General features: G+C 51.5%; 1 protein-coding gene across 1 annotated transcript in view; it reads right to left on the bottom strand.

Annotated features, from left to right (window-relative positions):
• Positions 1-1,848: 1,848 nt before the first annotated feature.
• Positions 1,849-26,052, bottom strand: part of rtn4rl1b (reticulon 4 receptor-like 1b) — an 86,673-nt gene continuing 62,469 nt past the window's right edge. Inside the window, exons 2-3 of the mRNA XM_048981347.1 lie at positions 4,799-5,250; positions 1,849-4,353 (exon numbers count right to left, since the gene is read on the bottom strand). Of these exons, the coding sequence (XP_048837304.1) occupies positions 3,418-4,353; positions 4,799-5,250 (1,388 nt within the window). The 3' untranslated portion in view covers positions 1,849-3,417. The remainder of the gene's footprint in view (positions 4,354-4,798; positions 5,251-26,052) is intronic.

Below are 26,052 nucleotides of genomic sequence, written 5' to 3'. Positions count from 1 at the left end.
GAATCCTCCTCCATTGTTTGTTCATTTTATTTCTGCTTAGCTCTGTGTTTGTCCCGCATTCAGAAGGTGATCTCAGATCTGTTGGTGCCGCGCAGTGCTCCACCCGGCGTTTCTGAGCTAACCCAGTAGGGGGCAGAGTGTCAGACCGCTGCTCCCTCCCCTGAGTCGAAATCTTCAGCTGTTACTCTGGCATCAGTCGCCACACTCATCCCCCCCATTAACCCTTCCTGCGGCAGTGCTGGGTGCTTTGAAAGGCCATCAGATGAGCGTTTTGGTTCTCGCTCCTGACCTGTCAAGGTTCCGTGTAGTAGATGTGCTTTCGCTCATCTTGTGGCTACAGATCTTTGTTCGATTAGTTAAGTCTGCAAGGATTGACTAATGATGAAGGCGCAGACCATTTCCAGCGTTGAGCTGACATCTCTTCTTCACGGTATGTTGCACTGTGCAGGAATATAGGTCATCTGACAGTGTCACCTGTAATGACTTTTCTTGCCGCAGTAGAAATTAACTTGAAAGGGTCACTGGGAGAGGATGCAGCATTTCTTTATCTGCCCCACACCCCATCGTGGCTGTGTCTGCGGGTTTAACTGCTCTCCCCCCCCCCCATGGCTGTGTCTGCGGGTTTAACTGCCCCACCCCTCCCCCCCCCCCCCCATGGCTGTGTCTGCGAGTTTAACTGCTCCCCCCCCCCCCCCCCCGGCTGTGTCTGTGGGTTTATCTGCCCCCCCCCCCCCCCAGCTGTGTCTGTGGGTTTATCTGCCCCCCCCCCCCAGCTGTGTCTGCGGGTTTAACTGCCCCCCCCCCCTCGTGGCTGTGTCTGCGGGTCTGTCTGCCCCCCCCCCCCCCCCCCCGGCTGTGTCTGCGGGTCTATCTGCCCCCCCCCCCCCCCAGCTGTGTCTGCGGGTCTATCTGCCCCCCCCCCCCAGCTGTGTCTGCGGGTCTATCTGCCCCCCCCCCGGCTGTGTCTGTGGGTTTACCTAGTCGCCTCTTCTGGATACAGGTGTCTCCCGAGACACTGACACCCAGGTGTGGATCCGGTGCATGACCAATGATGTAATGAGCTGCACAAAGAGAGGGCCGGGTGTCCTGTGTCACCTGGGCCTGGGTGTAATTTCGGCTGACTGGGGTGACTGAGGTCAGCGCCTCGCAATAATGGGGGGGCAACACCCCCATTAGCTGGTGAGCAGCAGCTCAACAGTTTAAACGTGAATCCGGACCCATCGTCAGCCATGCATATAACTAATCTTATTCCTTTTTCATTTAACAGGATATATATATTTGAAAAAAATGCAATTGCGCACTCAATGGTGGATAAGTTTCCATCACGGCATGGAGTGGGGGGGGGGGGGGGGGGTGAAGAGGTAGGGAATAGAATTTATGTTCTAGCTTTGCATTAATAGTAATAACCTGGAATATGTGCAGATTTGCTGTGACACTCTGATAAATGGTGCTGCTGCTTTATAAGCGATTCTCACTGAGTCCAGATGCCTCTGAGATGCCGGACTTTCAGTAAGTGTGCGAGTCCCATGCTGAGGCGACACAGAACGCAATTGCTTTTGGTCTCGGTCTCTTTCTAAATAGAGCTGAATGAGCAGATCCTGATGTGAGTCTGTCTGTGGTGGGGGGGGGGGCATCTTTTACCACTGGAGTGGGCAGTTTGCGCAGTGGGGTAGATGGAAGGGAAAAACGATGGGAGGTGCAAACCTGCTGACAGTCTGTTTCTAATTAATACCCAAGACGGAAAGACAGCAGTAATCCTCAGCAACCCCCCCCCCCCCCCCCCCCGAGAGACTCACAGGCAGCTGTCCTTAACACAAGGAGATATATATATATATATATAATCTTTAATATCTTTTATAAACATCTCTGTATTATTCTTCAGTAATGATTCAAAATAAGGATAAGTACACAGGACTGGGCTTTTTTTTTGAAAATGGTGCTGAGAACCTTACAAAAAGAACTAAAAATAAATGTAAATAAATATACTGCTCTCTCTTGGAAACTGGAACCCTGTTAATGTCATTAATTGTAATTTTCATGATAACTGATGGTTAATATCGGCACGGTAATTACTCATCTTATTAGCAGTAATGGTACAGTTCACATCAGTACAAACAGTCTCGGAATAATCTAGCTTTGGAGGCATGAAATCCCCACCAGTCCACAGATGGGGGCGTCGTATCTCTTGTTTGTGCATCCCGTGGTCACGCCCATCCAGTGGCCATGCCCATCCCCTGGCCACGCCCAGCGGGTGGCCACGCCCCTCTTGGCTGCAGCACCTCCCTGCTTGACAGCAGTATCCTGCCGATGCAGAGGTGTGTCTGAGGTCTGCATCTGCACCCAGGACCTCTGTGCCTCCATGCTGGGTTACCCGCCCTCCAGGGCTTCCGTGTCACGTTTGCAGCAAAGAGTCATTTCTTTAGATTTACATGTTCATTTTTTATTATTTCTTAATATTTTGTTGTTACTACCCATCTATGAAGTTCCGTTATGAGATGGGTTGTGAGTTGTTACCTGTGCTTTTTGTAAAATTTGAAGGCAGGCTTTTATTTAGCCTGTTTTTATTATGCATGAAGTCAGATGTTCCATGGGAAGGGACGTGTCGCCCTTGACCGTTCCCCCCGATGGCCCCGGCAAACCCTCATTTATGCACCGTGGCCAATTAAAATCAATCGGGAAGGGTGATAAGCGCTTTGATTCGCTGCTAGAGGAGGGCAGATTCTTCTGGGGGGTGCGCTTTCTCTACAGACTCTTATGTTTCATTGGCTATTCCAAGGATTCGTAGCCTTCATTTGGTAGAGCAGAGATGGGACAGAATTACAGGAAAAACCCAGCCAACCTTCCGAGCCTTTGCTGTCCCCTCCTGGATCTACCTGCACACCGCCTGCCAATGCTCACACGTGCTGCACACAGTAACTGGCCGTAAAAATGAGTAACGCGGTAAAGTCTTGGCATTTGGTAAAATTTTCTGCACATTAGTAATGGATGAAGGCTTTTCAATCCCTTTTCTGAAAGCCCAGACTCAACTTCCAGCCTGTTTCATTTCTTTACTGCGTCTTTCGAGTGCCGTCTCCCTTTTGAACTGTAGATGGCGTGCTAACAATGGAGTCCTTAGCGCAGGGTTAGATGTCACCGATGGCGGTCAGTGGCCGTCCAGCCCATGCCTCTTGTCCGTTAGTACCTGGACAACGAGACTCCAAATGCCTCATCTGACAGACGGCCGAAGCCAAGAGTAACAGCCATTCTCTCGAATCCAGTCTCGGAGTAATGAGCTTCTCACGTGGACGCAGTTACGCTAAAGTTCTCTTTTATGCCCACGCACAAGCTCACACATACACACAAACAGGCCCGTGAGTGCTGGGGTTAAAGTGAGTATGAAGGCTAGATTGTTGGGAGTCAGAGACGCCCCCTGTTGGCTCAGCGCAGTATGACAGAAGTTAAGGGCACAAGGATTCCCAGCACAGCACAGAGCAGGTGTTGGGACCGGCAGCACATCGCCTGGTTGGTGGCCTGCAGGACTCCACTGGGGGGGCGCATGGACGTCCGGGGAGTGCACTTGTGCTTTCTGCGTGGGGGAACACCGTCGGCGATACCATGGTTATATTTACTGTCCTCTGGTCCAAAGTCAGGAGGTAGATACTCCTTACCGGTCATCTCCTTCAGGGCGTGCACCCCATTCTGCCCCTTGGCCTTGCCCCCCCTGGCACGCTGCCGTGTGCAGTTTCTGGGCCTCTGCGCAGAAGCGCCCCCAGGGGGAGGCCCCGAACTGGCTGGAGGTGGGTGTGGCAGGGGGGAGGGCGGCGTGAGCGCCTCACGTCCGGCGTACGGCGGTGGCTGGCCCTCCTTCAGGGAGACCGTGTCGGTCCCTGATCGAGGGCCCGCCTTGCTCTGGTGGAGTGACTCGGACCCTGAGCACGTGGGCAGCTCCTCTCTTCGTAGCTGCTTCAGGTCCCGGCCGGCCAGCCCCGGCGGCTCATGGCAGCCCACCTCGGAGGTGGAGCCCCGGAAGCGGCGCAGCCAATCCCAGAGCAGCAGTGCCCTGCAGCTGCAGTCCCAGGGGTTGTCGTTGAGCCTGAGGTACTCGAGGGCGGGCAGCTGGGCCAGGCACTCAGCGGGCAACTGGGTCAGCGAGTTGTTGAACAGGTAGAGCGTGGTGAGCCGCTGCATGTCGTGGAAGGCCAGCCGGTCGACCCACTGCAGCCGGTTGTGGTGCAGCAGCAGGCGATCGAGTGCCCGCAGCCCACGGAACGTGTTCTGGTGCAAGCTCCACAGCCGGTTCCCATGCAGGAAGAGGTGACTCAGGTTCTGCAGATCCACGAACAGGTCATCCTGCAGCAGCTCCAGGTGGTTGTCCTGGAGGACACAGCGGGACACCTCTGAACCACCGTGACGCAGTAACATGTCAACAGGCATTTGAGTCTCAAACCGAATGGCTTTTAGTCATGCGTAACCAAAGTGCATCAGAAGGTGCCTGTTTTCCCTGCATCTGGCTCCCCGCAGTCACACCTTCAGCTAAATTGGCTTGCCGTATAAAAACACGCCCTCATCTTAACACTGTAGTGGACTTACGGACAAAATGAACAGCGAGGTCAACGGTGTGCTTTAAATATTACATCAAAAGAACAGAATAGCCAGTGTTAATAGACTTGAGAGCCTTATCTGCAGCTACACCGGTAGCTTTGGACGTAACACGCCGACCTGAGGCTTATCTCGACACACGTATCCCGTACCCATCTCAGCGGTTGCTGGGGGATTAACGTTCGCTCAGGTATAAGGTTCGAGCCGGCCTCCTCCTTACCTGCAAGTAGAGGTACTGCAGATTCCTGAGGCCCTGGAAGATTCCAGGGGGCAGGGCGCTCAGGCCACAGCGGTACAGGTGCAGGGCATGCAGCCGGCCCAGCCCATGAAAGGTGTCCGGCGGTAGGGCCCGCAGGTGCCGGTTGTCACCCAGGTCCAGCTCCTCCAGCAGACTGAAGCCCAGGAAGGTGGATGGCTCAATGTAGCTGATGTTGTTGGAGTAGATCCACAGGGTGACTGTGGTGGCGCTGAAGTGGCCACGCTGCAGCTTCCTGATGCGGTTGTTCTGTAGGAAGATGCGCTCGCTGTCTGCCGGGATGCCCTCGGGGACCGACTGGAAGTTGTGCGCCTGGCAGCTGACGGTGCTGGGTGCAGTGTAACAGATGCAGTGTCGCGGGCAGGACCAGGACAGCTCCAAACCCCACAGGACCAGCAGAACCTCCAGCCCGCAGCCTGTAGCCCGCAGGGGATGGGGAGACAGTACAGGGAACAAGGCTGGTTATCCTCCAGATCTGCCGGAGCTGGGCACTGACCTGAGAGGCCTCTGTTTACAGCAGCCCAGTTTCTGGTTGGTTTACAGAACTATCCTGATATTGAATGTATTGCTGGTGTGAATTTGGAGACTTGGGAAAGAGAGATATTATGAGAACATTAAGATTGAGGCGGCTGAGCAAGACCTTGGAATGTAAAGCAGAGGTAAAGGAAGTCAAACCTGATGTGGTAGTAGACGGTTAAAGCACTGAGAAGGATGACGGAAGCTGGGCGCTGAAGGACCGCTGCTTACACCTTGTTGGGATTAGCATGTTGCTGTGGTGTGACCCAGTGGCTCTGTCCCATGTTAAGTCTGGCCCATTGCCTGTCGCTAAACCCAAAGTGCTTTCCCACTCATGTCCGCCTCTGCCGTAGCAGGGCTCTTTGGACTGTGCCGGACACCTGTCTGTTGTTGCCAACAACAAGCCGTTACAGCCTTATCTGTGTCTGCAGCTGTAGAGGATAGCTGATTAGCTCTCCCTATCCGCGGTTGTAACTAAGCTCCCTGTAATTCTTTAATCTTAATTTGGTTTCTCCTGTTGTTGATTTTGCTTAATCTGATAACCTTTATGTTGGTTACTATTTGGACTCTGCATATTAATACGCCTGATCTATCCTTCCTGATCCCCGCCCTTCGCTCGGAGGGCAGCTGTCTGTGCCTCCCGTCTGACCGCCACAAGTCATCGGGGCCGTAAATTCGGGCTTCCGCCTCTCCCCGCGCAGTAAGGGCATCTCGTGTTGACCTCGGAGGAGCATATCACCGTTTGCCTGGCATCTGGCCAGACTGTCCCAGAGGTGCAGAGCCTATCGCTGGGCTTATTTTGTGGGGGTTCAGGACAGCGGCTGAAATTTCACACCGTGATTAGAGTCCAGCCTGTAATTTATCTATCTGTGTGCCCCCCGCTTTCCTGTTCGCTGTTCCGAGTCTCATTCCCACAGTTCAGCTGCCCCCGGCATTGCTGTAATCCTGTGTTTGGATTCAGGGGTGTGTACTTTCTCCCAGGAGACGGGCATATTTATCTAAATGAAATATGTGCCCCTCCCATCGGTGAACTGTGGTGTGCCGCTGCCTTTGAGATGACGTCCCCCACCTCTCACAGTGTGTCACCCACATCAGGCACCCCCCCATCCCTACGTGCCAGTGAAACGCTCGCTCCGCTGATCAGTATTGAAACGGCACTGAGACCACAAACCAGTGGCTGTCACTGTAAAAGCCGCCTGCCTCCCTGCCCACCTGCTTCTCCTGGGCAAAGTGACAGGGGGCCTTGGGCGTATCCCGGTGCCACAGGCTGGTCTCCACCCTGGATCGGATGTCGGTCCATTGCAGGGCCAATACGGGCGGTATAGTCGGCAGTTAACCCTATTCCAGGAGGACACCCATGTGACTCAGAGAATATGCAAGCTCCTCCCCCAGAGAGTGGGTTGGGAACACCCAGCCCTGCAGTGTTACTTAGCCTTCCAGTCACAAAAACGCATTGTAATTCAGCTCTCAGTATCAATACCTTATGAATTTTTCTCCTTTGCTGTATCACTGGCATTTTGTATGCCCTGTGAAGGCAGTGTCTCAGCCTTCAGCTTAGGGTTTGGTGCTTTCCTGGCTGATTCTACTCTTCTGTGCATCATGTGCCCAGGCTCTGCTGCTCGACTTGCTGCTATGAACCCAAACGTGAAATCCGTACAGTCCACCCTGTTAAAAATGGAGTGTCTCCGCTGTGGTGTGCAAGTGCAACGCGTTCCGCTTCACGCGGCACCACGGGAGAGAGACGTGTCACACGGATTCTGGAATCACGGGGCTCTAGCCGAGGCCTGTTAGGAAAGGCTGAGCCCGATCTCGCCGCCTTCGTCTCTGCCCCAGCTGTTACACCTCCCCCCTTATACATGTAGTCTCTCTCAGACCCGACAGAACTCGCAGTCACAATAGGCTGTGTGCCGGAACCGGTCTGCTCTGGTTCTGAAGGCTCCCGCTAGCTGGTTTGCTCTGGAGCCACTAAGGCACTGCGTTCTCACAAGGCGCCACAGGTAATCCCGCTGATGTGGGCGGACGCGGCAGGGAGAGCGCAGGGGCAGGGGGAGGGGGAGGGCCAGGGGCAGGGGGAGGAGCCCAAAGATTTGGTTTTCCTTATCAGAACGACGTGCTTCCTGGGCACGTCTCAACAGAAAGGTCTCTGGTCAGGGTTAGTGACGTTCCTCTGCTCCTGGGAGATACGCGGGACACGTATCAAGTTAGAAACCTGCTCTTTGAATTGTGCTGTTTGGCTCCAGGGCTGGTAAGGTTGGTGGTGTGACATAGGTGGTGTCAGACATAAATACACAGGAAACCACAGTGTTTGTCTGCGCCCCCAGCTGCTTGCTTAATGCTGTGAAGGTCCCCCTCCATTTGTGAGTATGTTAACCTGGGCTGTGCCACTCGGGTATCATAATAAGAGTTTGTAGCAGAACACGTCTCAGCCCCCCCCGCCCCCCCCCCCGACACTCACACACACACATATTTCTTAGTCCTCCTGCTATTGACTAACCAACTCTGACCGTTTCGAGAAATTATGAAGTTTAACAGGCCTGCACTGCGCAATATTTGATACATGCTAATGTCTAGCAATTAATTAAGTATGAAACTCCGAATCAGTGGAAAATGGAGGAATGCGGGTAGATCCCACTAAGATAGACAAAGTCATTTAATCTGCAGCCCAGGAGCTAATCGATTTAGACACGCATAGACCCCCCCCCTCCACAGCCCCCCACATATTGCCTTCGTGTCGTGTCATGGTGGTTTTTTTCTTGTGTTCTTAGTTTACTTTCAGTATAGGTGTTATACCACTGGATGGTCAGCTGTGGACTGTACCATTTGAAAAGGGGAGCTCATTTTAACTACTTCAGCTTCCACACCTTCTAAATGTCTTCTGAGCTGAGCTGTAGTCTATGGGTGTTTCTCAATATGTATACTTGATATAAGAATCTCATATACCTGGATCATGTCCCCCCCTTAGTCTTTTTTGCTCAAGGTTGAACTGATTCAGCTAACGTCTCCTCATAAGACATTCCTCTAAGACCAGGTATCATTCTCGTAGCCCTACATTGAACCATTTCCAAGGCAGCAATGTCCTTCTTAAGGTATGGTGACCACACAATATTCTAGGTGGGGTCTTACCAAGGAATTGCATAATCTTAGCATCAAATCCCTCAACTTACATCTCTAGGTGTGCGGAGTTTAACCCAACATCATATTGGTACCATGTAATGTATACTAAGTAGATTGTAGTCGTCTTGCAGCCGTGCTGTTGATAATTCAGGGGGAAAATGGATCTGCCTTGGAGAATGACAACAAAGTGTCACTGAACTACAGATGAATGCTGATACACCAGGCTGGTCTTTCCTACTCCAGTGGGTTTAACATGCTGGCATGTTCTCGCCGGTGGTGGGCCAGGAAAAAGCTTCTCTCTCCCTAAGCCCACCTCAGGCTTTGGTTTGAGATTTTATCCTCTGACATTCCCAGAGTCTTTTATCTTTATATTGCGTCTTTGTATCTGAATTTGTCATTAATTTTAATTGGTTTTTTTGTGTTGTTTGACCCTAAGTCTAATCCAAACAAAGGGTGAATTGAGTGGACCTGATTGAGGGATGGGAGTATGGTAAAGTGCTGTTATTGGGAGGGGGGAACTGGGGAGACAGCAGGTGTGGGGGGGGTAGGAAATAAAGCAGAGTGTGGAGGCACAATTACTCAGTCTTTCTCTCAAAAGCCTCTGATTCACACAGCTTTGGATGGACTGTGACACTGTCATCCCACTGACTCCCAGAATCGATGGCCAGGGGAGTATCGTTCTGAAGGCAGGACAGAGTGCTTTGTCAGTGTGGTGGATGCTGGCCGCACAAACCCTGTCCCACTGTGTCCACAAGACCCCATGCTGCTTATGACAGATGGTGCTGGTTGCTCGTCACTTAGAGAATGATTAAGGAGCCATGGTCGTGGCTGATGGTTGACCCCTGCTGACCTCGGGTCAGCCTGTCACCGAATAAACAAGAGGCATGAAGGTGTAGATCCCCAGTCAGGCGCTACAGTGCAGCCCGGTGGAATATCAATGAAATGTGCTTCTCATGAATGATCCCTAATGAGGCGGTATAGCGCAACCTGGTGGAATATCAATGAAATGCGCCTCTCATGAATGATCCCTAATGAGGCGGTATAGCGCAACCCGGTGGAATATCAATGAAATGCGCTTTTCATGAATGACCTGCTTTTGCTGATGAGGAGGGGAAGAGAGGGGAAAAAAACACAAAATAACAAAATCTATTTCACAGGTTCCTGGGGGCCTTGATTGGGCCACATTCCCGCACAACAGTCTTGCTCGTGACTTATGAATAGACTTAAATACTAATCTCAGTACCCAGTTTCAATCTAACCCTCAATTTTATGAAGGGATGCACTTTTGTCAGGTCATAAGTCTTGACCTTGTTGAGTGAGCATGCAGCAGAGATTAAATAGGCACGTCAGCATTCAGAATGGGGCTGGTAGTTCCTAAGGGCAGATGATTAACGACATAGTATAAATGCAGGCTGTTCGAAACATACTGCCTTCCTGAATTAAGATGTGCAACTCTAAGAACCAGTTTACGCTTGTCACATATGTAGCACTGTGCAGTGCTCTATGTACCAAAGTTTCTTGCTTTATGCTTCTGGTCCCTTTAGGAACATACTTAGTAAAGTGAATATACTGGTGCACTCTGGGAAATGAAGTCATGGTCTTAAACTCAAAAGGAAAAATAAAAACATGACACAGCAAGAGTGGAAGGTCAGAGAGATGCTGAGGCCCCATTAGGGAGCTGCATGACATTTGCAGAAAATTGATCTTTTTCCTTGAGAAACTTCCATGAGTCATTAAGGTCTGAGAGGTGAGGACCCCTGCTGTGTTGGAGGCCTTCTGCATGGTGCGTCTCAGCAGGATGTAAGTTGCTTGCTCGCTGAGCGTTGCCAGGATTCTGTCTGTCTGTCTGCCTGTCTGTCTCTCTGTCTGTGATGCCTCGTCACTGCACATGGACACTGGATGCTGCTGGCATAATGCAACGACACTCAACTTAGATTCCAGCAGCCAGAAATTTCAATGGGCTATTTCCCGACTTTACCCTCTGTAATTTGTGGATTTGTTTATTACCTAGAGTAAATGAGTACAATTTATTGCCATTTTGAGCGCACAAGATGGAGCCCTACTCGGTTAGTCAGAGCCCGGTGTAAGTGTAAACACAGTGGAACGGGGGTGGGGGGGGGTGGTTATTATCCGGCTTCTGAGCCGAATTCTTCTATAGCTGCTGGTGCCACAGTACAGCTCCTTCTGGGACTTTATCCTTCACGCTCTGAGCCCTGAAGCCACTTTGGTGTCTGTTTCTGAGGAACCTGTCAGTGAAGTGGGGGCTGGGGGGGCAGGTAATCAGCACCCATACTGATAAGTCCCACCTGTCCCTCATTCTCCGTGCTCTGGCCATGACTTTGGCTTCGAAGACTAGGGGCAGTTCCTCTCCAACTTGGACAGCCTTCCTCGCCTCTCCCTACTATAGGGCACTTCCAGGGAAAAGTGCTCTAGGCTACAACCAGCTCCCGGCTCCATGTGGTTCTGTGGGCCCATCCTGAGAGCAGGTTCCTGCCTAGTGAGGTGCCTTCCTGTTCTGAATACAGGCCTGGACCTGGACCAATCCATGAACTCGGATCTGAACCGTGTCCAGCTCCGGATTAGCTGGATTCATTACTGTCATTTTTATTCACTTAGCAGATGCTCAAGTCATAGTTCTTCCTGTGTGTAAAGGTGCACATTAACTGAGGGAAATTTTAATGACCTCTCCCGTGGGTACAACAGCCGTTCCCCTCCAGATTTGCAATAGGGGGTGGGGGTGCTGGTGCCACAGGTCGAGAAACAGCTTGTGCAAGGCCGAAACCTGGGGCGATGCAAGCCACGAGGGACTTCATGCGATGACAGAATGTTGGCGAGTGGCTCTCACCAGAGACAGGTGTGGGGGGTGGGGGCTCCCCCCATGATGGAGAATGGGATTGGAGTCTAAAAATAGCCCATCCAAATCAGCACTGGTGTGCAACTGGAATGCAGGCGGGGACCTGGGTGCCATCTGCTGACGCACAGCATGGCGAGGAAGAGACTGAAAGAACACTCTAGAAAGTGGCTTATTCGCTGGATTTTAGGTGAAAATCTTTAATGGATGCTTAATAGCCACTTAATCTATTTACAAATATGCTTTGCTGTGTTTATCTTGCGTGAGTTTTGGCCACGCCCCTCATAGCCCACCGTAAGCGAGTGTAAATGAGCCTTTGGATTCCGTGGAAAAAGCGAGACCCTGCGAGCAGGTTCACCCATTCATCATGCTCGTAAAAATCTCAGCGATCAGGCACATTCTTCATTCTGGGCCTTAATTATACTGCCAAGTCTATACTGCTTGAAGAATATACTGACGTGAAGCTCGTCCAACACCAACCAGACACATTTCCCTGGGTGCACTGATCATTTCCTCCCAAATTCTTTTACCGTAATCCTACTGTTTTCTCGAGTGACCTGAAAACCTGTCACTTTTGTTTCAGATCCACGTGACAGTTGTGTGTGTGGAAGCTGTAAACTCATGCTTTTGTTGCGGCGTGCCAGGCGGGCCGCTGTCTATAAGATGGGCCAAGGCGGTGGTCAAAGCTCCCTGGCCAACAAGAGACTTTCCCAGAGTGGGAGAGTGACCCCAGGGAGGCCATAGCAGGAGGTCCTTCAAGGAAAGAGTCTGTGATTAAGGGCTCATTCTTTAAAGGGGAAATGCCTGGTCTTAACGCGCTGCCTACATGGCTGTCGCCCCCCCCCCCCCCCTTCATATTATCATTACTATTATAATTACTGTACATTCTAATGAACTGATCCAGCAAAGCTAGTTAATGTAACTCTTTGCTTTTATTCTTGGGGTCTTTGGCTCGCAGATGCATGAAAAACCAAATCTGATGCTGCTAATTATTTCCAAGATTCATGGAAATGTTTGTAAATGCCATTCCCCCCCCCCCCCCACCCAAGGAAATGATTTTCATGTACTTTGAAATATCTGCAAACTATAGCTTACTGGGGCCCCCCACACCATTGGCCTAAACACTCTTCTTTGTGCGTGATTTCAGACGTAGCCCTCAACGCAGTTCCCCCCCCCCCCGGCTCGTTAAGAGAGATGTGTGCTCGTGGCACCTGCCTCGCATACGAAACACTGCTTGTCCTAGATTTGAGAGATAAATAATTCAGCTTCACAGGCCCCGTCTGCAAGCGACTATCGGCGACCCCTCACACACGTCGCGGAGAGGCGCCGCACTGCGCGTTTCTGGGCTGAGATCAGGCAGGAAAGTGAAGCCCCCCCTGCATACTAGGCCTTTGGGATGAGAGCCAAAATCCTGGGCAAAGCGACCTTGCTGTGTTTTATAGCGCCCCGCATGCATGCGCAGGCTTCCACAGGTGGCCCTCGGTCACAGGCGTCACCATCTCACACACGATCGGTACTGAAACGCATACATGAAATACCTAACCTCCATTGTTACACATGTATAGACGTAAATCAACACTCAGTTTGATTCTGCAGTGACATAAACGCATAAATACTCTTACACACAGCTAAGAGTTCATGTGATCACACAGGCTGCGGGTTTCCCCATATATATGTGTGTGGCTCTGTGGATTATGCTTATATTACATTATGGGGACCAAATGTTCCCCACAGTGTAATAAAAACCTGTCATTTTTCAGGTCCCCACAAAGACCTGTGAATGCAATCAAAATAACTAAAAAAGTCTCATATTTTGTTTGGTTGCTTATGGTTAAGGTCAGGGCTGGGTGGGGGCTAAGGTCGTCATGTTGGGATTAGAGTTATCCCCACAGAAATGAGTAGAGGGTCCCGACTAAGACATAATTACAAACCTGTGTGTGTGCGTGTGCGTGTATCAGTGTGTGAGAGACAGTGAATGACTGCGATGGCTGTTGTAAATGTTATTAAAGTCAAAGAAAAGAGTAATCGTCAGGACAGATCTGACAGAAGCAGCTGAACCTTGGCTGTAAGAGAGTAATCCCTCTTCATTAACTCGCTCGTCCAGGCCTTGAGAAGGCCACCATTGATCCAACCGTAATGTCAATTCATTAAGCACGGTGCTGCACCAGGCACTAACCGCACCAAAGTTCTGGAGGCTCCACAGGGGCTGTGAACCTCGACCCCAGCAGTCCTCCTCTCATCGTTATACATTCATCAACCTCACCCCTATTACTGTAACTCAATTTCCACTGTTAGCACTGAGACAGAAACACCTCCTCAGCCCTGCCCACCCCCCCACTCCAGTGGCATCCCCTTTTTCTCAGTCTGGCACCCCCCACCCCCTAACAGAGGTCATTCCCAAAAGTGACAGTAGTTGGTGCCGTGTGCTTGGCACAGTGAAGTTTACCTTCACTGTCTGTCTTCTGCTTCACTGTAGTGGACCAGAGTGGCAGGTGGCTCTTTAGGATCTGGCTGCGACTTCTAGCTGCATAAAAAAGTTTGACGCAGCGTCGCTCATCCCTGGATGAAAGTGATCGCTGAGCATCTTAATAATTTATTCTCCTCTGCCTTCGCCTGTCCTCTAGGAGCCCCATCTCACCGTCCCAAAGTGTCCATCCTCAACAGCGCCCCCCCCCCCCCATTGCTTCCTGCTCACTGTTTACAGTTTTGTTTAGTTTTTTTTGTCAAGCTGTAAGCGTGGGAGGCTTCGAGGGACGATTCCAGAGAAACCCAGAGCCGCTGGGAATCACCGGCAAACTGGAGATGAACTTTCAGAACCAAACCTTCAAACCAAATTTCAAACATATTTAATTAAATCTTTTTTTTTTTCCCTTCCTAATTCATTTTACTTAGACTATAACATCACAACCCTGCTAATTACCACAGGCAGCATCCATGCAGGTTTAGGCAAAGAATTCAGATAAATCTGATTTTAAAAATGTCCTCGATTTTGTTCTTCTTTTCTTCTCCCCCATCCATCCATCATTCTGGTTCAGGCGTTGCCTGAGTTTTGCATTTAACTGAACGTCTCCCACTCTCAGCCGAGCAGAGCAGAGCCTTGGGAAGTGAGCGAGAGGCAGTGCAGTGTTCCTCACTTCCGCGGATTCCACACCGTCGCACCATATTCTGGCTCTCTCTCGGCTCTCCCGAACACTGTCAGCACCGCCGCTGCAACCGAGCAGCTTCCCTCACCATCTTTCGTTTCGTCGCCCTCTAATGGTGGGATGAGCTGTCAATGGCAGTCAGAATTGATATCGCGGCCTGTCGCTCACAGTCGCCCATGTAAGACTTAATACTGCGAAGGAGTCACGTGACATACTGCCCACTCACCCCTGCGGTGAACAGAGACCCCACTCATCTTTAAACGGCCTGTGTCGTATGTTTTTACATCAGCCCCGTTTCTGAGCATGCAGACAGTGTGGTAATCCGGCAAAGTGCTCGACAGCCTCCATCAGCAGGCAAATAAAGCTGAACATCCCTTCAAATGCTGAGGATGGCTCAGTAAGCCATTATTCAAACACCGCAGAAGGGCAAACATCTGATACTCAGGCAAAGCTGAAGGCTGAACAAGCCATTACTGAGCCTGCTGAAGAAACATCTCAGAGGAGCCTCTGTGGCTTAATACGCCGGCCCTTACCATGCCCCCCCACCCCCCACTCCAGGTGCCAGAACAGCACCAGGGCACTTTTGGAGGAAATATTCAATCAGGCATGAGGGAGAGAGAGAGAGAAAAGCGGTATAGTCCGGAATAAAGATGTCTCAAGTGGGCAGTAATGTGGAATGCTGTGAATGAAGTCTCCCGTTGCCCTGACTGAGGCAGTGAGTGTTCGATAGGCCTGATGCTGGCTGGGGTGTGATGTTTGGTAGCTTTCTGAAGCTGTGTAAAGGTGGAAAGGAGGGCCAGCAATGGCCAGCTTTATGCTCTGGTCTGGGACGGAAGCGGCGGCCATCTTCATGCTAGACTCTGGATCACATCCCAGCTTAATGAGTTTTTTAATGAACAACTTACAGTACCTTTTCCTCCATCCTTTGCTTGCCCCAAATGCCCCAGCCTCTCCAGGCAGCGGGAGAGGGGCGTAGCCCAAGAACCAGATATTAGTAGATGACACCATAACACCAGTTACCAAGAAGAACAGGGAGTCTTCATAAACACAGCAAGCATCTGGCAGCTCCTGGCAGCTATGGGCCTCAGAACGAAGGGCATGCTGCTGCAGCCTTAAGCGAGGTGACTGTGTAAACTTGCGGCTCGGCCGCTCTGTGCTGCGGCAGTGCGGCGTTACATCGTTAAGTTACGATAGGAAACCACGGCTACATTTGGCAAATCGAATCTTTGGAGATCGTGCCACTGAAATATTCCATGCTGAATCGTTCCTTAATTCATTCCTTGACATGTCCGTTCCCCTTGGACATCTGTCCTTTGTGGGGGATCTCTGTTCATACGCTTATTCCTCCAACCACATGCAAGTGTACATACATTTACTGTATCTTTATTTGTCCTTAAGAATGCTAATGTACTATTAGCATTGCCAAACTGACGGCTAATGGAGTCTCTGCTGAACGACACACACAGTGCCCTTGGGCGGCAAGATTTTGTTCCCCCTGTATGGTTTTAGTTCTGCTGTGTACTTGACTGTCCACAGCCCCCCATGCTGATAAGCACGCTTCCAGTGCTCAGTAGGCCATGCACAGGAGGCAGCGTGCGAGAGAGGCTAATCCTGGTGCTGGCAGCTAAACGGCTAAGCTAACGGCGTCTGGCTGACCGATGAGCCGCACGGGACTCTGGGGCGTGGCGGGGCCCAGGCAGGAGGGGCTCCCCCCTTAGTGTCGCCACTGGCAGGACCCCTCTCGGGGTATCCTGATTGTCATCTGCTGTGCCGTCACCCCTTCTGTTTCACAGCAGATGGTGAAAGGTGCCATCTTTCCCATACTGGCAGAACTGAGGCTGTCGCCCCCCCCCCCCCCCCCACCAGCCCCCCATGCTCCTGACAGTCACAGTAAGTGTATTTCAGGGTGCAAATCTGAGGCATGACAGAGCGGTGGGACCTGCGCTCAGCGAGAAGGGCCAAGGGAAAATGAATCCTCCACGTTTAAAGACACCGTGGGAGTTTGGGAAATGGAAAAGAGAAAACAGAGGGAGCGATTCTCAGTCGTGCGAAGAGCCTCTCATTAAGTGGCCCCGCGCCCCCCCCCCCCCCCCCCATGTCTCCGTGGTGATAACTGACTTTTTTTTTCATTCTCGTGTGAGATTTTACAACTGCAGATTGCTCCGTTTTTTAGAAAAAAAAGAAACAGGGAAGATGAAAATGGGAGACAGGATTATTTTGTAAAAATAAGCGCGCTGCTCTCCCACAGTGATTGTAGCGCCGTGTATCTCGGAGCCTCACTGGGACGGCGGGACGGAGCACCAATGATGCGGGGATTCTAACATGCCGAATAAACGTATCGCTGTAATGGCCGCCAAAGCCTGACCGTAGAACCAGGCCTCTGGAAGATTCTGCATTGGGGCAGTCCACTGAGCATACACCAAGCGACACAGTTTCTCCGGACAGGAGATGCCCAGGCTTGGCGGTTTTGTGGACAGGGCAGGCCGTTCGTTTGCTACTAAAGCTCGGTCTCGGTCTGGTCGGTGTGTCCTCTCAGCAGAACCGGCCCGGCACGTCCTTGTTTTTCACAGCATCACGCGACGTCCACGCGTTTCCGGGGCATAGGGCACCAAGTCACTCCCGGAGGGATCTCAGTCGATACACACAATGTGTTCTCCAGCTCCAGCTTTTAATCTGTTTGTTCTTTAAAACCAGGCACTGGAAAATCTGCTAGCTGTTTTATGGATCTATAAATACTCCTACCGGAGAAAGCGGGCATGATGAAATCACTGAGGTTCTCGAATACGAATATGTTTTTGTAGAAGTTAGATCTACTTTAGTGACCCGTGTAGATTCACCTGCAACATGGACTGTTCGGGCCTCTGTTGTTACATGGATGAGAGGAACCCGACTGGGGCGAGACTGACAATGTATGTTAACCAGCAGTACTAGTGAGTACTGGATTATCTGAACCCAAACCTGGTTTGCACCGTCTGAATGGTGCGCGCCTGGGTGCCATGTGGGCGTTTGCTATTTCTCAGACTCGCTGTGTATCTGCCAACAGATCAGCAGGATTACCTGGAGCGGGATGGGGGGGGGCTCACATGATCATAGGCACAGCATGTGGCCCCCCACCCCGTGGTGGCACCCCTGAGCACCACCTTGAGGTGACACGTTATCCGTGCAAGTTGGATACAGTGGCACAGAAACCATGATGGTATAGATGGATCTCGGAGGACTGGGCTCTGTTCCTCTCTCAGCGGGTTTCTCACGAGCTCTTCCCGAGTGGAACGTTGACTTCACTGCAGACTATTCTGCCGTCTTAATTGGAAATAATTGCATGTTTCCCCTATTATGTAGGTGTTTACGTGTGTTGTGTTTAATTTTAGATTTGCCGCGTCAATCGTTCCCTGAGCTTCCCTGGCCGCCGTACTCATCCGTGTCGAGAACAGCGATAATTATGGTGATTTTCGCTGCTGCTTAAATGACGGGAGAGAGATGGGATTTAATAGCGAGTGTTTGTACAAGTGACATTCAATAGCTGTGAACGAACAGGATGGGTAGCTGATGGGGGACTCTGCTGAATGGCATTTCAGACACCCTGTATGGGAATGTGTGTGTGTGCGCGCGTGTGTGTGTGTGTGTGTGCGCACGTGCGTGTAGCATGTGTGAGTTGACACATGATGAGCAGTGCTCCACAATGAGGCCCCATCACACTGTGAGCACAGAGCTTATTAGCACAACAAATGTGGGCTGTTTTCTGTGTATGAGCATATTTCACAGCAGCTGCAATATCGAACGACTTCCTTCTAAGAGACCTTCCTCTGAGCGAGAATCTGTTCATCACTGTGCGTGATGTTTGGCCTATGTGTGTGTGTGTGTGTGTGTGTGTGTGTGTGTGTGTGTGTGTGTGTCTCATGTTTATATTATATTGTGGGGACCAAATGTCCCCTGTCATTGGTTTGCGTCTGTGTCTTTGTGTCTGTGCCTGTCTGTGTGTGGGATCCGGTTCACTGAGTGGCTTCTGGTCCCTTGTGGCGGTGCAGATGTGGCCCCCCAGATGGGAGTGTTGGAGCCCCAAGGGTGTGGTTTTTCTAAAGCTGGCATTCATTTCATTTTAATGGCACCAGTTTGGCCCCCTCCTGTCACCAAAGTATGTGCCCGGGGGGGGGGGGAATGGCCCAGAACCCTCACCCAAACAATGTGCACACCCACACAAGTTTGACACCTCACAGCAGGACGCACACGGCTTCGTGGATTATTCAGGTTGCTCTGTGTACACAGCACACGCACATACTACTGGGCAGATCCTGTTTCGAACAATACGGATTGCTCCAGGGTGTACTGCTGTCCTTACGCCTGTGAATGTGCTTTAATCGCTGTGTCACATAATGCTCTGTGGATCCACACACACATGAGCAGAATAGCTACTAGCAGCCTGCATTTTTTCTGCATTTCCCGGCGCCCTTGTTCCTGACCCCTTGCTCCGCCTCTCCTTGCGCCCTTGTTCCTGACCCCTTGCTCCGCCTCTCCCGGCGCCCTTGTTTCTGACCCCTTGCTCCGCCTCTCCTTGCTCCCTTGTTTCTGACCCCTTGCTCCGCCTCTCCTTGCGCCCTTGTTCCTGACCCCTTGCTCCGCCTCTCCTTGCGCCCTTGTTCCTGACCCCTTGCTCCGCCTCTCCTTCCTCCCTTGTTTCTGACCCCTTGCTCCACCTCTCCTTGCGCCCTTGTTCGTGATCCCTTGCTCCGCCTCTCCTTGCGCCCTTGTTCGTGACCCCTTGCTCCGCCTCTCCTGGCGCCCTTGTTCGTGACCCCTTGCTCCGCCTCTCCTGGCGCCCTTGTTCCTGACCCCTTGCTCCGCCTCTCCTTGCGCCCTTGTTCCTGACCCCTTGCTCCGCCTCTCCTTGCGCCCTTGTTCCTGACCCCTTGCTCCGCCTCTCCTTGCGCCCTTGTTCCTGACCCCTTGCTCCGCCTCTCCTTGCGCCCTTGTTCCTGACCCCTTGCTCCGCCTCTCCTTGCGCCCTTGTTCGTGACCCCTTGCTCCGCCTCTCCTTGCGCCCTTGTTCCTGACCCCTTGCTCCGCCTCTCCTTACGCCCTTGTCCCTGACCCCTTGCTCCGCCTCTCCTTGCGCCCTTGTTCGTGACCCCTTGCTCCGCCTCTCCTGGCGCCCTTGTTCGTGACCCCTTGCTCCGCCTCTCCTGGCGCCCTTGTTCCTGACCCCTTGCTCCGCCTCTCCTTGCGCCCTTGTTCCTGACCCCTTGCTCCGCCTCTCCTTGCGCCCTTGTTCCTGACCCCTTGCTCCGCCTCTCCTTGCGCCCTTGTTCCTGACCCCTTGCTCCGCCTCTCCTTGCGGCCTTGTTCCTGACCCCTTGCTCCGCCTCTCCTTGCGCCCTTGTTCCTGACCCCTTGCTCCGCCTCTCCTTGCGCCCTTGTTCCTGACCCCTTGCTCCGCCTCTCCTTGCGCCCTTGTTCCTGACCCCTTGCTCCGCCTCTCCTTGCGCACTTGTTCCTGACCCCTTGCTCCGCCTCTCCTTGCGCCCTTGTTCCTGACCCCTTGCTCCACCTCTCCTTGCTCCCTTGTTTCTGACCCCTTGCTCCGCCTCTCCTTACGCCCTTGTTTCTGACCCCTTGCTCCGCCTCTCCTGTCTGCCGTGTGCCGATGGGTATCAGCTCCATGCTGTGCTAATTCAACAGGAAATGAAAGACTCCCAGTCACAGGCAGCTCCACAAGCACCCAGCATGCTTCTGATTCTCACTGCAAGGGTGCTGGAGTAGAGCCATGTTACAGAAAACCTTCAGGGCCTGTTCCCCAAGTGTGATGCCCCCTGCTGGGCCGATGCAGAGTGCCATCCTGTCAGGGTTCTGATTTCACGGACGTTCCCTGCAATCTCTGTAAGTGAGATATATTCGTCGCATCCGGTGAGCAAATGGGACGAGAGAACTAACTGAGCATGAATAATTTATCCACGCATGTTGGCCGTGGCGTGTGAGCGCCCCATCAAACCACTCTAGGCTGGGAGGGGGGCAGTGCGGCAGCTTGGCTGCAGCGTATGAACATGAGGCCGTTCTGCTTTGGTCTTGTTTGTTTTGTTTTGGGGGGGCTTCTTCTGTCAATCACATCTTGGAGGAGTTTACTCAAACCTTATTCTGCTGTTGTCCCAGAGGCTGGACTCTGGTCTCGTCCTGCTTCTGCCTAGCCTTCCTGTTCCTGTTTTTGGTCATCAGCTCCTGTCACTGAACCCCCCCCCCCCCACACACAGCTGCTGTGAGGTGCCTGCAGACTCCTCCAGGCAGACAGACGGCACAACTGTGCCCATCTGCCAGCACATGGCTGGGTACCACTGCAGCTGCAGAATCTGACATGCTAATGCTACCGGCAACCATCAGTACAATGCACGCGTCCAGAAGGTTGTGGGTTTGAACTGCATTGCTGGCAGGGAAATCATACCAGTGCTGGTCCCTTGAGCAAAGCCTTTAACACCCCACCTACTCCAGGGATGCTGGCTTTGTATAAAATGCTTAACCGCACCTGGTTAAAAAAAAAAGGGTGGTGGGTGGGGGGAGCAAATAGCTACTAAGGACAGCAGCAGGCAGGAGTTTCCAGATGGGTGCTAGAACTGCTTCTAGTTTAAAACTGCAGCTGGTTAAACAGGGAGCAGGTGTAGCCGAAGGTTCTGTGGATGAGTGCTGGCTGTCATGGATCTGTTCACTCTTCTACATTCTTGTTTCTTAAGCAGCATTTAATACACTTGCTGTGCTGTCCCGGTTTCTCTAGGCGAGCCTGTGGGATTCTGGGTATTTTTCTGCAGCCGAATTTTCGCCGCTTTGTGAGAAGGGAGATTAAACATGTTACAGGTTACAAAGCAGCACCCAGGGTCTAACCACTGGGGGGTGTTTTTTTTTTTTTTTTTAATAAAGGGGGGGGGATTAATTTTGAAAAAATATAGGATAAGCGATTCATGAAATAATCCTGCCAGAGCTAAAAAAGACGAAGAGAGGAAAAGCGGGAAATCAGTCTTCCTGCTCGGTTCCCTGGCGGCCCGAAAGGCTGCAGGTCTGCACAGGATGTCTTAGGAGCCCAGTGCACACGTTTAATGTGCTTTAAACATTATGTTAGAAGCAAATATAGGTTACAAACTGCATGTGCAAATGTACTTTAAATTGTTTTGGCCGTGCTATTCCCGTGGTTTCTGTTCTTCCAGGACAAAATATGTAGGTCTAAGCTACGTAAACCAGTATATATAGCTATATACTCTACTGCAAGTTCTGAAACAAGGATTAAAAGTTGTATAGATGCTTTCTCCAGTGTATAGACTTGCGGAAAGGACGTAGAAAGGACTACTTAAGTGTTAATTTCACAACCTAGATTAATTAACAGAATTCAGGCAACCGTATTAGTTGTGATTTTTTTCAGGAAGCAATTTTCACACAATCTGCGCTTTGAAATGAATCCGCTTCTTAATGGGTTGGCGTCCCTGTCAGCTGTTTCCTGTGGCCTGCAGCGCCGTCCCCAAGTCACAAGGAGGGACACGTCCACGGCAGGACACCAGGGCGAGCAAACACAGGGAACACAGGAAAGTGTGAACATTCGGCAATAGTCCTCCATGTTTGTTTGCTAGTGAATTAACATTGTTAGGCACACTAGATATGAATTTATAATCTTTTACAAGCGCTGCAACTGTAACTTGTCTTTGAATTTAGATTTCATTTACTTGGAATTAGGGAGACACAATAAGACTGATTTTGCAAAGTAATTTGGCAGTAAATGTATAAAATAAAGCTGTACTGTTTTAAGAGCAAGATTTTATAGCTAGAGAAATGTTAACCAGGAGAGCTGTGCAAATATCACACAGATACAGCTACTCTGCTCAAATCAGTGACTTAACAATAAAAAACTTGCACCGTTAGTAATAAATGTGTTATTTTAGAGGACGTAGGTCTGCACTGGGTCCCGACAGATTAACACCTCATAAAAAGCTAATTGCAGCAAATCAAAGCAAGTCACAGCATATCTGCATCACAAATGACCCCCCCTCTGTGCCACAGATGATTCTCATTTAGCCAGGGTTGCATTTCTGATAATGATTTTATCATTGTAGGAAAGGGATCACAGTTGTGGTTCGTTTTGGTAAATTTTAGCTGTGATGCTTTTTAAAATGAAGGCACCTCATGCCCCTTTCCACCCAGAGCAGATTAATGTAGCACAGCTGGCTCCAATCAGCTTTAAGACCAACAGGAGACCAGGTAGGCTGGAAACGGCAGGACGGAACATCTGCCGAGCTTTTCTGCTCGCTGGCCTTTCGCTCAAATGATCTACTTACTTTTATTTTATTCCCCCCCCCCCTCCTGCCCCCGCCTGTCTGCCGATTTGCGGCCTGCTGGTGCACTCCATCAAGGCCTGATTGTTTCTTGATAGCTGTGGCATTTCACGAGCGTCACTTTTGCTCACAAACGCTTCACCGAGACGGAAAATGAGAACAGCCCGGAACAAAGGCGTGACTCGGGGAGGCTGGCTAGCCCCCCCCCCAGCCACTCCAGTACCAAAACCATAAACACAGCCCCTGCTTTTAACCTGCCAGTCCAGCCCGCCGGCCCCCAGTGATTGTGCTTCATTGCTACAAACAACGTCAAATATTAATTTGTGCTTCAGAAAGCGACCACATGCCTTTCATACCGGCACCCACCTTTGTCCCCGATTCGCCTTGTAGCTGCTGCAGAATCGGTCCCCAGGGCCACAGGCTGACGGTGCCACTTCCTAAATGCCTCATTTCCTCTCCAGTTACAGTAGCTGCCACCTGCCAGTGCACACTGTCAGCGGACGCCTGTCCTTCATCCAGGACGATGCAGCCCGATTAAGTCTGGTTACCATAGTGATTAGTGCGAGTGCCTGTTTGTACGAGGTGGCTTCCCTGGCACTGAGGGATGGTATTTAAATTTGCTCTGCTTGGTGCTCTAACACCCCCCCCCCCCCCCAGGTACTGTTTTTACAGGCCATGATCTCAGGCTGGGGGTTTCTGATGCAGAAGTTTAATGTCTCCATTAGGGACTCGCTGAAATCTGCTCTCTTCCCCCCCCCCCCCAGCCCCACCGTTCGGCCCTTTGTTTTTTGTTTTGTCCACGGAGTGACAGCTGTTGCTCTCCTCATCCCTTCTTTCCTGTTTGATACTCTCACTGGCTCTCACTGGCCCCCGCTGGCCCACCTCGGCGTGGCTCACAGTCTGCCCCGACACGCATTCGGACACAGACCATCCCACTCCTAATGCCTGCTCTCTTGCATCCTCTAATTTTAGAGTGTTCCTGGTGAGTCTGGACACCCTGCCATGCCCCAAGAGTTGGCCCCGATGCCAGTGATCATCAGGCAGCTTGTGGCTGCCGCACGGCGCTCGCCCACCCCTGCTGACAGCCAGTCCCTTACCGCCTCTGCTGTCATTTCTCTCCATTTCTCACCGATTCCTTCCTACTAATTCATGGCCGTGCCGCTAATGTAACCGTGCTAGTTGGGCCCCGCTAATGAAGTGGTGTCACAGCGCGCGTGTGAAACGGGCTGTGCTAAGATAGTCACGCTAATCGATCGGCCATCTAATGGAGCTGCCCAAGGGGCAGGCAGCTGGATCCTGCTCCGAGTCGCGGGCCCCTCTCTGGAGTTTACGTGACACATTGGTCCAGGTGTATTTTCAGCTTGTAGTCTGCAGTTCAGCCTGGCTATATTTCTGCTGTGGCGGCCAACCAGCCCCAGTAGCGGATCGATATTTCATTTGTTTTTCAGCTCTCGATATGGGGGGGGAGAAGCTTTAAGGAGCCCGACGGCTAGAACAATGGGCCAGCGTTTCAATCCTGACTATGGGGGGGTCTGAAATAATGGGAGCAAATCAGAGGAAGTGAAAAGGCCAGTTGGGTGACCCAGTGGGGGGGGGGGGGTCAGAGATCTTTAGCCAGTGTAATGTGATGTGCCGAAGGTAGGGATGTGCAGCTCCATCTCTGAGGCGATGCGATACACATCTCAGTGCACTGCAATACACATTTATCTGATGATAAATCGGATTTTACTGACGCAAAGATGTTAGAAACGATGCATCCCGAGTCCGTCAAATTGTATCCCTTGCACAATGAGGGCAAGCGCATTGTGAACTTGTATACCTGAGCACCGATGCAAATCGGTCATTCTAACCACCCCTAGCGGGGACCCCTATCACGCAAGTGTGTCTAAGCAGGTGCCCGCGTACTCACATAAACAAATTTTCGCTAAATTGTCGCAGCTTCCGAACAAATGGCCTTTTCACATCGAGCGGCAAAACTTATCGACTGTTGTCAGTTCTCATTTGGTTCCGACTCGGCGGTTCCAGATCGGTTACGCTACAACGGGAGCGTGCCCAAACGGGGATCTGGGCACGTCTTATCCACGCGCACCCTCCGCCAGGTTTTTATTTGCCGCTGCCAGAGAGGAGCTTAGCTGCCGCGATGCGCGTGTTTGTCAGTCTGTGGCCAGCAAAAAGTGCGGAGGGGAAAAATATATAACATGGCGACTGGAACCGGAACACAGCCTCCCCTGTCGTTTGGCATGAAAAAAAACGGACCATTCACTGAATCCAGCAGCTCTCGCAGAATCACACCCTGCCCCTTTTGCACCCCCCGTGCCATGCCCCGTGGCCGAAATCCCGCTCACTTAACTGCCGCTTTCCTGCAGGCTCCGGTCACCCGTTTAACTCTCCTGCCACCTGCCCGTAAGTCGCAGACACACGACCCGCACGGCCAGTCTTGCGGGGATCGATGGTGGCCGTCTCTGTTTCTGTCTGCCACTTGTTGGCTGCTTTATCTACTTTTTCGGAAAACAGCACCTATTTCGGCTTCTTAACATGAATATGACTCCTTCCCGCTTGTATTTATCCTGCTCCCGATCGTTTCAGGAAACGCAAACAGCATCCGTTACGTAACCCGGGCCGTGATGGGTCCCTCACACATATCCTATGGGTACAAAAGACAGTGAACGTTTGGTGTTTTTTGTGCCTTAAAATAAGGCAGAGCCAGCAGAAAGTCGTGCCAGGGATTAGACGCCGGTGTCGTCTTAAATTACAGCCAATGGCAGCAAAGAGCAAGATCGAAAATAGAGGCGGGCGAGGGCCGGTTTCCAGGTCCGTACGCTGATCGATGCTGCTGCTTCACCTGGGAATCGCGGCACCTTCTCGTATCACTGCGGCGCATTTCCAGTGACCTGTCACTGTGATTTATAGCACTGTGAGAGCGCAAGCTCCTATCCCGTCAGATGTGTCTGAGTGCAGCCATTATTATTATTGTTATCGTTGTTATTATTATTTGTAATTTCCCCGTACCACTGGGAACTGAGGGGGGGGGTTTAGGATGTTGTAAACACTCCCTGGCAGTTTGCAGTGATGTTACCACGAACTCCACACTGACACTGCGAAATAATCATATATAATCATTCTGACTACTTTGAAGAGAAGCATGGGCACTGCCCTCTGATGCGAACCTGATTCTCTCTCTGCCTGTTCCTCACGCGCATTACTCAGCTCACATGACCCCGTCACTCAAGCAGCACATGACTCCTAGTCTCTCCTCTGTCTTCACAAGTACACGCGTCACGCTTCTCACATGAAAGT

Source organism: Brienomyrus brachyistius, chromosome 17 (genome assembly GCF_023856365.1).
Source record: "Brienomyrus brachyistius isolate T26 chromosome 17, BBRACH_0.4, whole genome shotgun sequence".
Lineage (NCBI taxonomy): Eukaryota > Metazoa > Chordata > Actinopteri > Osteoglossiformes > Mormyridae > Brienomyrus > Brienomyrus brachyistius.
The sequence above is the reverse complement of the archived record's forward strand: the minus strand, read 5'-3'. Positions and strand labels throughout refer to the sequence as shown.